The 17,502-nt window shown below is 41.1% G+C and overlaps 1 protein-coding gene across 3 annotated transcripts in view; it reads right to left on the reverse strand.

The window, feature by feature from the left end:
• Positions 1–11,879: 11,879 nt before the first annotated feature.
• Positions 11,880–17,502, reverse strand: part of FAM114A2 (family with sequence similarity 114 member A2) — a 35,991-nt gene continuing 30,368 nt past the window's right edge. For all 3 annotated transcript variants that reach the window (XM_070045214.1, XM_030834189.3, XM_030834187.3), the window contains exons 13-14: positions 15,333–15,386; positions 11,880–13,020 (exon numbers count right to left, since the gene is read on the reverse strand). In XM_070045214.1, coding sequence (XP_069901315.1) covers positions 12,919–13,020; positions 15,333–15,386 — 156 coding nt within the window. In that variant the 3' untranslated portion in view covers positions 11,880–12,918. The remainder of the gene's footprint in view (positions 13,021–15,332; positions 15,387–17,502) is intronic.

Genomic DNA, 17,502 nt, shown 5'->3' on the forward strand with positions numbered 1-17,502 from the left:
TCTGAAATTCTATGATTCTATCCTTCTATGAAATACATAACTCCCCTAGTTATTTGTGTTGTATAAGGGACATCCTAAAGACAAATTTATTTTGTTTATTTATTTTTTTTCGGTACGCGGGCCTCTCACTGTTGTGGCCTCTCCCGTTGTGGAGCACAGGCTCCGGACGCGCAGGCTCAGCGGCCATGGCTCACGGGCGCAGCCGCTCCGCAGCATGTGGGATCTTCCCAGACCGGGGCATGAACCCGTGTCCCCTGCATCGGCAGGCGGACTCTCAACCACTGTGCCACCAGGGAAGCCTAAGACAACTTATTTTTAAGTTACAAAGTCACAGCTCCATGATGGAAGACAGCAGGCAGAGGAGGTGCATGGGGGCAGGCTAACCACAAAGGCAGCTGTTAATTCCCTGCTCCTCTACCCAGTGCTGACCTGAAGTGACAGCCTAATATTGCAGATCTTTGGCTATCTAAGACTCAATGGTCCCACCCAATTTTATCTCAACGCATTTGTATCCAAGGCCCAAATTCACTAGTCATAGCAGGAGCCAAGAGAACAGAGGAAATATCCACTTACCAATCTGGAGCTGGAGGGCAAACTGGTCTCTGGGCAGGGCTAACAGATACTTCCTGGAGCTTCTCAAAAGTCTTCACACTTTCTACGCTTCCTCTTTTCAGCCCTGAGGTGAACAAACTCATCCAAACATCCTAAGGCCTCACAGTCAGATCATGACAGATGTTTCCAGCCAAAGCCTGGGGCTCAATCCCACTCCACCTCTTGCCCCCCTTGATCTCCCTTGTCAGTGGCAAGGCACACCCTCCATAAATTGTGGACATATTTTATGCCAGCCTTCACAATTCTCTCCCCTCTGACCCAGGAAATAGTCACTTATGTGTTTAAAGATATGTATAAAATGGTAGCAACTACAGTATTATCAAAATAATAGACCTAACAGAATAACCTTAGCTAACACATATACAATACTTATTTGTTTCATTTCCTAAATGCTATTCCTATATTAATTTATTTAATCAGCACAATGAACCACGAACCAGTACTGTGATTATCCCCAGTTTAGAACTTGTACATCCCCTCAGTAATTGAAAAATAATTTGAAACAATCTGAATGTCTAACAATAGGGGATTTGTCAAATAAATTATGGAGTTTCCCTAAAATAGAATATTATGAAGCTATTATAAATAAGGTTAAAAATATTTAATAAGCCACAAATATGCTCGTTTGGTAATATAAAAAGCACAGGAAATAAAACTACATATAACTGAATTTGGGGTGAATGTGCATAAGAAAAAAAAACATACCATGGTTAGGTCCTTGGCAGGGAAATCTTTCTGGAGTGGGCTGGCATTGAGCTAGGGTTTGTGCAGAAAGCTAGTAGGAGCTGGGGCAGGGGTTGTGCTCCTGATGGAAGCTGCATGAGCTGTTGCCACTCACAATCCCAGGTAAGAGGCCAGAGGGGGAGCTGAACCTGAGAGGCTCAACACTGACTGACAATTTGGAGATCACCATTCACTTCTGATTCTGTTACCACCTGCATGGTGAACATGGCCAAGTCCTATCCTTTCTCTGGGCCTCAGTTTCCCCATTTGTACAAAGGTGGTAATAACACCTTCCCTGACTCTCCCATGAACCAGGAAATGCAAAGCTCAAGTGAGGGCTTAAGTTCAGGGATTCCTAAGGTAAGCTGTGGACAAAGCTGGGCTCTCTCTCCTGACCACTTACTGAGGCCTTACTAAAGACCAGAGACCAGGCTAGAGCACATACAGGGCCAGCTTCACGGGTGTGTAACCAGTACAATCACACAAGGCCTACACTCACAAGGGCCTATGCTTGGGGGTTTAATGCTCTGGGGTTATAACCATCGTGAAATGCTTAATAATTTTATATTTGAATTTAGCTCTTGTTAGCAAAGTTAGATAGACAGTGGAACGTGTGCTGGGGGCTTGGAGCCTCGGCCAACGCATGGCCCAGCTCGCTTTTTCTCGGGGTCGGGCCCCGGGCTCCTGTGAGGGTCTGCGTTAGCCTGCCAAGTATCCTTGTGCCTGAGAGAGCACAACATTCAATAGCAAATAAAAAACTCCATGGCAGGTGGACAGAGGAACCATGGAAGAAGGTGAAAAGCTCATTCTTGCTTTTTGAACAAGGAACCCTGCATTTTCATTTTGCACTGGAGCCCACAAATTAAGTTACCCTGGGCAAATCTAAACATAAGGAATGTGCTCATTTTATTTCATTTCACAGGCAAGGAAGTTGTGGTTAGTTTATGATGCCTAAGGAAACATACCTGGAAGTAGCTTAGACAGAATTTGAACCCAGGTCAATTTGAGCCCAGAGCCTGTAGTCTAACCACTGCGCTGCAGGCAGTCAGGTGACTGCGCTGGTGGGGAGCCCCTCCAGAGCAGTAGCCCCTGATGCCCTCCAACCACAATCAAGGCTGTCACGATTCACACCAGGGGCAGCGTCTTCACCTGGACGGAGAAGGCAGAGCCCACCTGGGGGCTGTGAGAGGATTAGGAAAGCCTTCACACCTCAGAATAATTTTCATCAGCTGAGATAGTCTGGCCTGATCTCATCTGGCTGTATGAGATTCTTCTCTCTCCTGGGGAAGCTGAGTGGGCCCCAGAAAAAACCCACAGGGAGCACATTTTCTTGCTGTCTGGTTCCAGAGCTCACCCTGGCTCTTAAACATCTTGCTGTTCTGCCTCCGCAGGGGAAGTGAGCGGGGTAAGGATTGCAAGCCGAAGTGGATTTTATTTTATTTTATTATTATTTTTTTAACATCTTTATTGGGGTATAATTGCTTTACAATGGTGTGTTAGTTTCTGCTTTATAACAAAGTGAATCAGTCATACATAAACATATGTTCCCATATGTCTTCCCTCTTGCGTCTCCCTCCCTCCCACCCTCCCTATCCCACCCCTCCAGGCTGTCACAAAGCACCGAGCCAATATCCCTGTGCCATGCGGCTGCTTCCCACTAGCTATCTACCTTACTACGTTTGTTAGTGTGTATATGCCCATGACTCTCTCTCGCCCTGTCACAGCTCACCCTTCCCCCTCCCCATAACCTCAAGTTCGTTCTCTAGGAGGTCTGCGTCTTTATTCCTGCTTTACCCCTAGGTTCTTCATGACATTTTTTCCCTTAAATTCCATATATATGTGTTAGCATACGGTATTTGACTTTTTCTTTCTGACTTACTTCACTCTGTATGACAGACTCTAGGTCTATCCACCTCATTACAAATAGCTCAATTTCGTTTCTTTTTATGGCTGAGTAATATTCCATTGTATATATGTGCCACATCTTCTTTATCCATTCATCCGATGATGGGCACTTAGGTTGTTTCCATCTCTGGGCTATTGTAAATAGAGCTGCAATGAACATTTTGGTCCATGACTCTTTTTGAATTTTGGTTTTCTCAGGGTATATGCCCAGTAGTGGGATTGCTGGGTCATATGGTAGTTCTATTTGTAGTTTTTTAAGGAACCTCCATACTGTTCTCCATAGTGGCTGAACCAATTCACATTCCCACCAGCAGTGCAAGAGTGTTCCCTTTTCTCCACACCCTCTCCAGCATTTATTGTTTCTAGATTTTTTGATGATGGCCATTCTGACTGGTGTGAGATGATATCTCATTGTAGTTTTGATTTGCATTTCTCTAATGATTAATGATGTTGAGCATTCTTTCATGTGTTTGTTGGCAGTCTGTATATCTTCTTTGGAGAAATGTCTATTTAGGTCTTCTGCCCATTTTTGGATTGGGTTGTTTGTTTTCTTGTTATTGAGCTGCATGAGCTGCTTGTAAATTTTGGAGATTAATCCTTTGTCGGTTGCTTCATTTGCAAATATTTTCTCCCATTCTGAGGGTTGTCTTTTGGTCTTGTTTATGGTTTCCTTTGCTGTGCAAAAGCTTTGAAGTTTCATTAGGTCCCATTTGTTTATTTTTGTTTTTATTTCCATTACTCTAGGAGGTGGGTCAGAAAGGATCTTGCTGTGATTTATGTCATAGAGTGTTCTGCCTATGTTTTCCTCTAAGAGTTTGATAGTTTCTGGCCTTACATTTAGGTCTTTAATCCATTTTGAGCTTATTTTTGTGTATGGTGTTAGGGAGTGATCTAATCTCATACTTTTACATGTACCTGTCCAGTTTTCCCAGCACCACTTTTTGAAGAGGCTGTCCTTTCTCCACTGTACATTACTGCCACCTTTATCAAAGATAAGGTGTCCATATGTGCATGGGTTTATCTCTGGGCTTTCTATCCTGTTCCATTGATCTATCTTTCTGTTTTTGTGCCAGTACCATACCGTCTTGATAACTATAGCTTTGTAGTATAGTGTGAAGTCAGGGAGCCTGATTCCTCCAGTTCCTTCTTTCGTTCTCAAGATTGCTTTGGCTATTTGGGGTCTTTTGTGTTTCCATACAAATTGCAAAATTTTTTGTTCTAGTTCTGTGAAAAATGCCAGTGGTAGTTTGATAGGGATTGCATTGAATCTATAGATTGCTTTGGGTACTAGAGTCATTTTCACAATGTTGATTCTTCCAATCCAAGAACATGGTATATCTCTCCATCTATTTGTATCATCTTTAAATTCTTTCATCAGTGTCTTATAATTTTCTGCATACAGGTCTTTTGTCTCCTTAGGTAGGTTTATTCCTAGATATTTTATTCTTTTTGTTGCAATGGTAAATGGGAGTGTTTTCTTGATTTCACTTTCAGATTTTTCATCATTAGTATATAGGAATGCCCGAAGTGGATTTTAAATGGCCGCTGACAGCTGATGGGTCCACCCACTCTAGGTAGCAGTGTTCTCTCACCCCAATTCCATTTGAGCGGCCCCCTTTTTAAGCCATGCCAACCCTGAAGATATAGGAGAACCAAAAACCACCCAAAGGTGGTCTCCTTAAACCCCAAAGAACTTCAAGATGCAGAAGAAAACCCCTCAGCTTGTTTGCGCTATTGTGTATTGTCTCTTCCCTCCCATTGGATCTTGGTATCTCTCTTTCACCTTGGCCGACAGCCATCCTGTCCTGATTCCCTTCCTACAGTGTATTAACAGCAGCAGTTGCTTTTCTGGGAGGGTGTAATGTGAACTTGAATGAGCCAGCACACAGATATTTTATCTTCCCATTGCCTGTCTTTTAGGTAATCAAAGGAGACAGGCTATAATATGCATTCAACCATCAGGACTCTTTAGAGACCCTAAGTCTATTGGAGAGAAAGGGCTTATTTTTCACATTCAATTGGGATATAACAGGAAGTCCTAAGTAAGTCTCATCCCTTTGAAGGATGAAAAATCCTGTTACTCTCTCTGTCCCTCAACCTGCCCAGGCTTATCTTCTTCCCTGTAAGGCAAGATTGACACTTCTTAAATTATGTCTTTACTGCCCCCTGATAAGTTCAGGTCAGAATTAGCTAATTGGCTCAGCATCCACTGGAGGCATGGAGAATCCAGACCCAATGGTCCAATCTCCTCTTTCCACAGCCGAGAACCAAGCAGCAGTCAGTGCAGTGGCTATGAAGGCAGGCCGAGGGTGGTGGTGAGTCTGCTCTCCCACCACACACCGTGTGACCTCAGGCTAATGTCTTAACCTCTGCAGGCCATCAGAACAGTTCCAGCTTTGTTAGGCTGTTGTGAAAATAAATGGGATGATGTACTTAAAACCTTCAGCACACTGGCCTGGCACATAGTAACCACTCAATTAACAGTAGCTATTATCATTAGCAAGATTAATGCATTGAAACTGTCTCCGTATAAATCCTGTGAGTTAGAGACTAAACCAGCATTAGAACCCAGTTGTCCTGGGTAGGTCCTGTCAAAACCTTTATTTATAAATGGCTTTTATTTAATTTATAATGCTTCTTTCACCTGTTTGATGCAGAATTTGGCTTTAATGATGCTGGTAAAAGAATTCCATAAACATCTTTTCCATTGAGTTGGTGGATTTCAGTGAACAACAATGGATTAGAATCACCCAAGAAAATTTCTCAAACCCCTTCCACTTTGGAACCTGCTCCCCAAGTACCTGTTTATGAAGAGGAGCCAGACGGAGCTGCACTTGCCACCATTCCTGCTTCCGAACACCTGTGATAGGGACGGTCACCTGAAAGAGAGGCCCCTTAGGCCTTTGTTAAACCCAGGAAGTGGGCAACATTTCTTGACTCTTTGGCTCCCTTGGCCCAAAGCCCTCCTCCTTGCTTTTTTTTTTTTTAACTTAAATAGGTATTGAGATAATTATAGATTCACATGCAATTATAAGAAACAGAGATTCTGTGTTCCCTTTACCCGTTTCCCCCAATGGTAACATCTTACAAAACTAAAATAAAATTTCACAAGGATATTGACATTGATACAATCCACCTGTCATTCAGAGTCCTCAGTTTTCCTTGTACTCATTGTGTGTGTGTGTGTGTGTGTGTGTATGTGTGCATTTAGTTCTATACACTTTATCACATGAGTAGGTCTTTGTGGCCACCAGTGCAGCCAAGTTACTCCATCACCACAAGGATGATGTGTTGTTCTTTTAAAACCACACCTACTAGACTTCCCTGGTGGTGCAGTGGTTAAGAATACGTCTGCCAATGCAGGGGACACGGGTTGGATCCCTGTTCCGGGAAGATCCCACATGCAGTGGAGCAACTAAGCCCATGTGCCACACTACTGAACCTGTGCCCTAGAGCCCTCGAGCCACAACTGCGGAGCCCATGCACCACAACTACTGAAAGCCCATGCACCCTAGAGCCTGCACACTGCAACTACTGAGCCCATGTGCCACAACTACTGAGTCCATGTGCCACAACCCGCACGCCTAGAGTCTGTGCTCCGCAACAAGAGAAGCCACTGCAATGAGAAGCCTGCACACTGCAATGAAGAGTAGCCCCGGCTCGCCACAACGAGAGAAAGTCCGCGTGCAGCAAAGAAGACCCAATGCAGCCAAAAATAATTTTAAAATAATAATAATAAAAGCTTAAAAAATACCCCACAACTACCTAGCTACCTCCTCCCCCATCCCCATTCCTAACCCCTGGCAACTATTCTTCTGTTCTCCATTTCTATAATTTTGTCATTTCCATGTTATATAAATGGAATTATATACCTTATGCAGTTTTGGGGGATTCGATTTTTTTCACTCAGCATGATTCCTTTGAGATTCATCCAAGTTCTTACATGTATCAACAGTTTGTTCCTTTTAATTGCTGAGTAGTAACCCATGGTGTGGATGCATTCACCCACTGAAGGACATCTTCGTAGTTTCCAGTTTGGGGATGTTACAAATAAAGCTGCTGTGAACATTCATATACTCCTCTTTCCTCTTTGATCACTAATTGATGCAGATTCACCAAGATCTCTGTTCCTCCTGCTGCAAACATGACTTGTCACTACACCATCCTTTCTATGCCAACTCCTAGTAGCTTTGGATAATCTGCCCAGATGCTCCCCTACAGACACTTATCACTAGACAGGCGCCTTCAAGCCTTTCTCCTAAAAGAAATAAAATAGAACAAACGTGAGTTTGGGAGCCAGACAACGTGAGCTCACACTGCAGGGGCTCTGCCTTTTACAGTGGTGAAGTCTCATGCGAGTTACTTAACTCAGAATCTGTTTCATAATCATAATAAAACAGCTGGTAGTTAAGGTTTCTTTATCAACAACCTGTGATGGCAGTGTAATGTAATGGTTAAAAACAGGAGGTCTGGTACCAAGCTGCCTGGGTTTGAATCCTGACTCTACCACTTGTTGGGTATGTGACCTTGGGCAAGTTATTTGTGACCTTCCTGTGCCTCAGTTTTTCCATCTGTAGATAGGCATACTAATAGTTCCTATCTCGTGAGGATTAAATGAATACACACAAAATGTTCAGAACAGCACCTGACACATAGTATTTACTAAGCATTAGTTCCCACTGTTATGTGGCAGGCACTATTCTAAGCACTTTACACAGATTATTTTACTTAATCCTATCAATGACTTTATAATATACGAGTGCTATTATGAGATCAATTTTACAGATTACCAAACTACAATTTAAGGGATTAAGTCAATTGCTCATGATCACAGGTCTGGAAAATGAGGGAAGTCAGATTCAATTTTGAGTCTGTCTTTGCTTCTCACTTCTACACCATCCTGCAGGCCCATGAACTGGGGGAGGCAGCGCCCTGCCTGGCAGAGCAGTTATGAGAATTTACAAAGTTATGTGTCTTCTGTGGTGCCTGGTAGTCAGTGGGCTCCACATGTGTTAGTGTCCTCTTGTAACTATTGGTAGCTGATGAACAACAGATCATTCTATAGTTCTATACACAGCAGAAATTGGCCTCTCAAGACACAAAGCACCAAAACAGAAGTAGCAATTTGAGGGTTCTGAGGATGCATCTGCAAACATTTGCAATGTGACCTGCCCAACAATCACAATCAGATTTGGGACGAGTCCATCCAGCTCAGCCACAATCTATTACAAGAGAGCAGCTGCCTCACTTCCTTTCTCGGAGGGCTTTGCAGCTACCATGCAGAGATTGCTCAGACAGTGGCACCCACGTGAGCTCCTACAGGACAGAGGCCACACATTCTGCAGTCTGTTCCCCCAGCCCTTAACCCAGTGTCTGGCATAACCTCTCAGTAAATGTGTGCAGAACCCCAGGGAGGCTCTGGTGCAATGGAGAGACTAGGCCGGGATTCAAAGACCCAGATTCAGGTCTACCCTGAGCTTGCTATCAGCCATGTGACTTTGGGGGTCACTTTTTCCTATGAGGCCTCAATGTCCCCAGCTGTGAAATGAGGGTTTTTCACCTTCCATGCTCGAAATCCCTTCCAGCTCCATATCCTCTACTAGCAGCAAAGCACTAAGCAAACTTTCCTCTTTTACTTTTCTTTTTCCCTCCCACTCCCCTCCTTTTTCTTCCTTCTTTCTTTCAGCCAGACAACAAGTATTTCCTGCCATGTGCCAGACCCAGTGCCAAAAGCTGGGAACTCAACAGTGAGCAAGACAAATACAGAAAAAAGGTACTTAATATTTGCTGATTTACTGAATGCACTAAATGCCTAAGAATATTCAATTCTTACTTTGAAACTTTTGCTTCGACATACATGCTAAACATGCAGTTCTCGTTACTCTCAATGATATGCCTGGAAGAAGGAAAGGAAGATCAGGTTGTACTAAACACTTAAGAGAAGGCCTTCAGTTCTGACATAAACAGCTACAATTACTATGTAGACAATTCAGGCTTAAAACAGGTTTGGCTGAAATTGCCGAGTCAGTGCACCAGTAACCCAACTGAGACTGGCTGGTAGACACTGTGAAAAACTACTCCCATTCCAACTTTAAAAACATGTTTTAAAATATTAAGCATACTGGTGCATGCACAGTTGTGATGGGGAAAATGACTTCCTCTTTAGAACTAGCTTAAGAGCGTAGCAATGGCCCGTGTGCACAGAAGGAAAAAAATGTGGGGCTGACAAGAAGACACAGATGATGATTCAGTGCTATTTGTAGTCTCTGTATCTCTCCCTTACAAGAGTCAGCCAGTCAGAAACTTAGACGTCTAGAAAATTCAACATTCATGCGTGAGGGTGAAGTTGATCTGTCACTGCAGCCTTCCTTTACCTTTAGCCTAAAGGACGTGTTAGTTCAGACAATATTCTGATTTATAAAACAATTTCCCTGAAGAGTTGATTGGGGAAGTGATAGACATGAAGGGACTTTGGGATTTGGCCAGATGATGTAGTGACAAGAAAGGATGTAATAACAAGGGTCACAAGTAAAACAAGGAGGAACGAGTGACTGGTTGGTACGTGAGGAACAGGTTGCGGTTGAAAAGTGACACTAATGGGCGAGTTTTCCAAATTCTCCTCATGTATTAGCCAGAGAACTTGATGACATATTAATTAAGAGGTTTGTTATTTTTAGAACTTCCTCATTTCTCAAATGCTTCATTCTAAATCATTTATGAAAATGAACTTCACATTGCAAAGACATAATAAGCGATTTCAACCTTTGACATTTATGAAGAAATATTATGCTTACTGAGAGCCCACTGTGGGTACAATTTTATCTGGGTTTTTCCAACCTGAAGAGTATACTCGCCTTTAAATTCGGAAAACATCTAAAAGTGTAGAAAAATGTCTATTTCTCAACTGATGGCATCAATAGCAACTACTTATAAAACATCTCTCCCTGAAATAGGTCTTTATATAAAAACAAATTCAAAAGAGAGGGTCCTCATTCAAGCAGAGGAACCCACAAAATCTTGTTTCCTGATTGTAGGACTGGAAAATTTACATCTGCGCATCAGTCCTGATTTCAGATTTGTGGTAATGCCACCCATATGAATTACAAATTCACATTTCAGAGACCTGTCAATCTACGTGTCTAACCTTAAAAAAAAAAAAAGAACCACCTATCAAAATTAAGTAAGGAAAAAATAGCTTGTCCTTAACATGTTTCCAAGGTACTGTATAAAGGAAAAAGGAACAAGAATTAGTTCATGGAAATTTCTATTTCTTTTAGATCAAATTAATAAAGTCTCTTTTAATCATAGCCTTTAAAGATCCCAACAGTAGGAAGAGAAACATTTAATCCAGTAAAACCTGAACATTTAACCTATCAAGGTGTTAAGTGAATTGGGAAGGGGAGGTAGCACATACTATGACACAGCAGTAAATCTTAGGTACCAAAAAATTTAAAGGAAGTAGCACCAGAAGAGTAGGTATCATCAAGAAACTACATCATGTACTCACCCCAAATGGAATAATGAAGCATGCACCATCCAAAAACCATCACCATAATCCAACAGGTTCCAATGAGTCCCCTGAATCTACCTATTCCACCTATCAATGAATGTTTATGCTCTTACTTCCCTTACTCTACTGAATCAAAGAACTTTCATTCTTTTTCATTATATTCTAGGTGAAAGGTAGGTAACTGTTACTCAGAATTCATTGGTCCTTTCATCATTTCATTGGTGGTCTCCTAAATCCACTAAAACACATGTGAGTGGGTGGGCAAACCTGATGAGAGGGATGAGAGAGAAAGAAGAGACAGTGACTCACAATGGCCTTTTGTAAGGTCTAATCTAAAACAGGTGAAACTGAGGGCTGCAAAATGGACAGGCATAAAAAGTCACTGTTCTATCCCCCACATCTATACCCCTCTTCTTAAAAGAAAAACCTTAGATGTGTTTCCAGATCAAAGAGTAAAAACTGCAAACTGCCCTTATATGAGAATCTGAACAGGTAGTAGGTAGTGTGGCCAGTTTCTAAACCTTACTCAAGAAATACCACCCTCAGGGATCCAGGTTCAGACACAGCAACTGGGCCTGAGGCACAAATTAGGGCTGGGGACACCAGCTTTACTTACCACAACACAACTGTTTTTCTGAAATTACAGAATTGCTCACTTTGGGAAGGGTTAAATGTTTCTATAAAAAGAAATATTCAAAACCTTTTCTCATCATGTTAGAACAGAATATAAGCAGAGTAACATTTTAGGGATGTTGGTGTATCTTTTTAGTCCAAATCTACTTATTTTCCTCCTTGCTAACAAACTGCCCCCTACCCCACATAAGGTGATCACACAGAAATAGTCTTGATATCAACCTGTTATAGGTTCGCTTTGCTATTTCTGTGGTCTGAGAAGATATCAGGGCTCACATTTGCAAAAGTAAATAAAAGGATCAACTGACACGATTATTATATTTTATTTAAAGGTTTTAAAAGATAAGGGGCAGAGCTCACAAAAGTTACCTGAATCATTAAAACCCACAAACTTGGAGAAATTTTTTTTAAAAGAGTGGATACCAAAATAGCTTTCAGGAAGAAGATAACCTATAAGTCTTTTAGATTGTTGAACAAAGCAAAAGAAGGCTTAAGGTATGAAAGATAAAAGTTATATTTATAAACATGCTAAAGAATACATTAAAAGAAACAAAAAAGAATGAGGAAAAATACACTGTCTTAATCCTGTTATACATAAACATCATTTCTATGGGACTCTACAGTCCACTTCAATATTCAAACAACAAAATCCCCATCATTGAAAGAGCTTCAACACTCCTTTGGAGTTGGCTATTACAGAATTTATCCTGCATATCGGGTATGCATGAAAAACATCCTGGAGACTCAGAATATCTGCAAACATGAAACTGTTTCTCTAAATTGCATTTATTGGTCATGAATCCCGTAAAGGGGGGTCAACTACAACTTGAAGCTTGTCATCTTGCAGTGGGAAAGCAATTTGAAGCCAAAGGGCACCTTGCTATAGTCCATTCATGTGGCTCTAAGTATATTCTATAAGCTTCTCTTCAATGCCAAATATCTACTGAGAATTAAAGAGGAGATGAAACTTTCTAACCAATTCTAAGAATTCATGTAATAAAGGGTAATCATTACAGAGTTTATATATACTCGGTTTTCTTAAAGCCATAGATTTTATTATAGAGAGGAGAAAGAAAATGGCATTAACAGATCAAGCACATGAAGTCCAGAATACTGAATTCCTTTTCCTCTTGCTTAACAACCAATTACATCCATGGACTGCAAAATTACAGCCACTGCAAAATTTTTAGTGTTTTGCCTCTTGTCAAAGAAAGACCAATATTTTTGCCTGAGTGTCCCCTTAACCTTATGAGCTATTATTTTTTAACTTTGTATAAAACTTCTTTTCAAATAATTTATTAATTATAACAACTGGGAAGAGCAGTGTGAGGACCTGAATACTTCAACCAAGCACTGAAGGCAACAAACTTCCTTAAACATGCTCTTCTGCCTGGATTTTTATATATTAAAATAACCTTTCTCCCTCACTTCTCCAGGGGTACCCAGAAAAGAGTGGCATTTGTTGGCCATCACAAGTCTCAGCTAGAATCTTCTCTGTTCTTCAGTGTCCTGACAAAGGCCTCTGGACCTGTAGCTCATGCCTCTGGTAATTCAGTCTTGTTCTCAATAAGAGAGATCTCCAGCACAGGTAGAAGTAGCTGAAAGGCATCCTGAATGTAGGAAGCACTGTTTGATGCCTATAAGGATAAGGATTGAAAAATAAGAAAAAGAAAATACTGCAGTCACTTAAAAGAGAAAATATATTATAAGACAACAAAAAAAACAAATTAATTTTTACAATCTAACTATATCTGTAGCCTGGCAAATAAGATTACATACTTAACCATTTCACTAAACTTATAGGGGAAAGAATAATCTAGCTCTTTTTTTTTTTTTGTTTGTTTGTTTGTTTGTTTTGATCTAGCTCTTAAAATGATATGACAGCACCAAAAAAGAATGTCACCATTTTTGTCCAACTTGCCCATTAGAATGATAGCCATTCTTTGGCATCTTGCTCAAATACGGCATTCAAAGCTTATTTATTCCTTGATTGAATGGGTAGATCCTATCACAGCATTTTAGTCAATTACTCAAAGAGGATTTCAGAAGGATATGAATCCTACATCAATAGGATTTCTAGTCCATTGTGATTGTTCTTCTTCCATGGACTCAACGTAATCAGTGAACATGCGACAGGTGCTCACAAAGATAAAGAAGGAATACTGCTTTTAAAGATGATAAAGTACAGATATGTTTCTGTCTACTACAAGAGACATATGAAAAACTTAGAATCATTATGCTCAGAGTTTGCCAGACTTCATTTATATCTGACAAGTTCTGACTTTCCAGAAGCATAAGAGTTCATTACCTTAAAATAAAAATGTATAATTTCAAGGACAAGAGTGTTTCAAATCTGTAAGCAAGAACAACCAACTCAGAATAACAAAAGGGTAACCATATCAAGTGAGCTTACCTTGTTTTGATTTATCAATGGCAAGAACCCGTTTAAACTTCAGTGTGACGTTTGATACCAAGTTTTGCAGCCAAAAGAGACCTCACAGCACATCTAGTTAAATCTCTTATTTTGTATATAAAGATAACAAGATTGCCAAGAAGGTAAACCCCTGGTCCATGGTCATAGTGCGAATCAGGGGAGACCTAGGACAGGACTGGGCTCCTGGTTTGCAAACTTCTTTCATCTCTACCACTCTGCCATCTACTAAATCATACACTTATTTTTTTTAAAATTGCTTAATTGATCAGAATAATTTCCCTATTAAAGGAAAACTATGCAGTTAAGGAATGAAAGGCATTTCTTCATCGGTAATTTTAAAAGAATCTAAAACTAAAGAAGTAACACTCTGGTGGCAAAAAATTTTTTTCAATTCATATTTAAAACCTAACTGATTATCAAATATATTTTCTCCCCTCAGACTTAGATAAATATGTTTTAAACAAATCATCAAACATCTAAATTTCTGCACAATTAATTTACAAGATAGTTCGTTTTTTTTTTATCTTTCACTTTTTCTGCCTTCTGTGGTTTTCTCTTTTTATCAATATAAATTTATTTATTTATTTATTTATTTATTTTTGGCTGCGTTGGGTCTTCATTGCTGCATGCGGGCTTTCTCTAGTTGCGGCGAGCAGAGGCTACTCTTCATTGCGGTGTGCGGGCTTCTCATTGCGGTGGCTTTTCTTGTTGTGTAACATGGGTTCTAGGCATGCAGGCTTCAGTAGTTGCAGCACACAGGCTTAGTAGTTGTGGTTCGCGGGCTCTAGAGCACAGCTCAGTAATTGTGGTGCACAGGCTTATTAGTTGCTCTGCTTCCCGGACCAGGGCTCGAACCCACGTCCCCTGCATTGGACCAGGGCTCAGACCTGTGTCCCCTGCATTGGCAGGTGGATTCTTAACCACTGTGCCACCAAGGAAGTCCTAAGATAGAGTTCTTAAATCATGGAATCCAGAAAGCATCATACATGGCAGCGATATAATCCATCCATGGACTTAAACCACCTACCTTCTTAAATCTAATGAACTGACACGGATTATGTAAACACAGGTAGCTTTTTGACATAATAAAGCAAATTTCTGCGCAAGAAAATGACAAAATGTTTTGTTTTCTTTTGTTTTGTTTTGTAACTAATCTCCTCTGCATAAACCTTACTCCTTTAAGGAGCAGTGCTAGCCTATTTGTAATTTTCAGCGCATCATGTTTACTAGCTAGTCTCCAGAAGATGTTTCATTAATGAGAACCGTCCATTAATTACAAAGGGGTAGTACTAAGTAATGACAGCCTACCGCTTCTTCCACTGCACTTTACCTGGCACCTTCATCTTTATGGTTTATAATTAATGAACAGGAAATATGATAAAATATACACCATTTTGGTCATATCTGCATCAACACGCTAAACTAGTGAAAAAAACAAAAAATGAAAACTTAAAGAGTTATTAATACATAATGCCCTAGAAGTTAGAGACTTAAAAAACAATTAGTACTACTAACCTCTAGAAATACTGCAGTGATTAACGGATTAAGGACGTCTGCCTTTTCCTTGACCTAGAACAAAGGATAATGTGTTAAGCGAGCATAGCACATTAAAAAACAATAGGTAAAATATGATGATTGGTTCAAGATGGCGGAGTAGAAGGACATGCTCTCACTCCCTCCTGCGAGAGCACCGGAATCACAACTAACTGCTGAACAATCATCGACAGGAAGACACTGGAGCTCACCAAAAAAGATACCCTACATCCAAAGACGAAGGAGAAGCCACAATGAGATGGTAGGAGCGGCACATCACAATAAAATCAAATCCATAACTGCTGGGTGGGTGACTCACAAACCAGAGAACATGTAACCACAGAAGTCCACCCACTGGAGTGAAGGTTCTGAGCCCCACGTCGGGCTTCCCAACCTGGGAGTCCGGCAATGGGAAGAGGAATTCCTAGAGAATCACACATTGAAGGCTAGCAGGATTTGACTGCAGGACTTCGACAGAACTGGGGGAAACAGAGACTCCACTCCTGGAGGGCAGACACAAAGTAGTGTGTGCATCAGGACCCAGGGGAAGGAGCAGTGACCCCAGGGGAGACTGAACCAGACCTACCTGCTAGTGTTGGAGGGTCTCCTGCAGAGACGGGGGTGGCTGTGTCTCACTGTGAGGACAAAGACACTGGCAGCAGAAGTTCTGGGAAGTACTCCTTGGCGTGAGCCCTCCCAGAACCCGCCATTAGCCCCACCAAAGAGCCCGGGTAGGCTCCAGTGTTGGGTCGCCTCAGGCCAAACAACCAACAGGGAGGGAACCCAGCCCCACCCATCAGCAGACAAGCGGATGAAAGTTTTACTGAGCTCTGCCCACCAGAGCAACAGCCAGCTCTACCCACCACCAGTCCCTCCCATGAGGAAACTTGCACAGGCCTCTTAGATAGCCTCATCCACCAGAGGGCAGACAGCAGAAGCAAGAAGAACTACCATCCTGCAGCCTGTGGAGCAAAAACCACATTCACAGAAAGATAGAAAAGATGAAAAGTCAGAGGGCTATGTACCAGATGAAGGAACAAGATAAAACCCCAGAAAAACAACTAAATGAAGTGGAGATAGGGAACCTTCCAGAAAAAAACATTCAGAATAATGATAGTGAAGATGATCCAGGACCTCAGAAAAAGAATGGAGGCAAAGATACAGAAGATGCAAGAAATGTTTAACAAAGACCTAGAAGAATTAAAGAACAAACAGAGGTGAACAATATAATAACAAATGAAAAATACACTAGAAGGAATCAATAGCAGAATAACTGAGGCAGAAGAACGAATAAGTGACCAGGAAGACAGAATGGTGGAATTCACTGCTGTGGAACAGAATAAAGAAAAAAGAATGAAAAGGAATGAAGACAGCCTAAGAGACCTCTGGGACAACATTAAAAGCAACAACACTCACATTATAGGGGTCCCAGAAGGAGAAGAGAGAGAGAAAGGACCCAAGAAAATATTTTAAGAGATTATAGTTGAAAACTTCCCTAACATGGGAAAAGAAATAGCCACCCAAGTCCAGGAAGTGCAGAGAGTCCCATACAGGATAAATCCAAGAAGAAACATGCCGAGACACATAGTAATCAAATGGGCAAAAAATAAAGACAAAGAAAAATTATTGAAAGCAGCAAGGGAAAAATGACAAATAACATACAAGGGAACTCCCATAAGGTTAACAGCTGATTTCTCAGCAGAAACTCTACAAGACAGAAGGTGGCATGAGATATTGAAAGTGATGAAAGGGAAGAACGTACAACCAAGATTACTCTACCCAGCAAAGATCTCATTCAGATTCGATGGAGAAATCAAAAGCTGAACAGACAAGCAAAAGCTAAGAGAATTCAGCACCATCAAACCAGCTCTGCAACAAATGCTAAAGGAACTTCTCTAAGTGGGAAACACAAGAGAAGAAAAGGACCTACAAAAACAAACCCAAAACAATTAAGAAAATGGTAATAGGAACATACATATCGATAATTACCTTAAATGTGTGAATGGATTAAATGCTCCAACCAAAAGACACAGGCTCGCTGAATGGATACAAAAACAAAACCCATGTATATGCTGTCTACAAGAGACCCACTTCAGACCTAGGGACACATACAGACTGAAAGTGAGGGGATGGAAAAAGATATTCCATGCAA

The sequence above is a fragment of the Globicephala melas genome, chromosome 3 (assembly GCF_963455315.2).
Source record: "Globicephala melas chromosome 3, mGloMel1.2, whole genome shotgun sequence".
NCBI lineage: Eukaryota > Metazoa > Chordata > Mammalia > Artiodactyla > Delphinidae > Globicephala > Globicephala melas.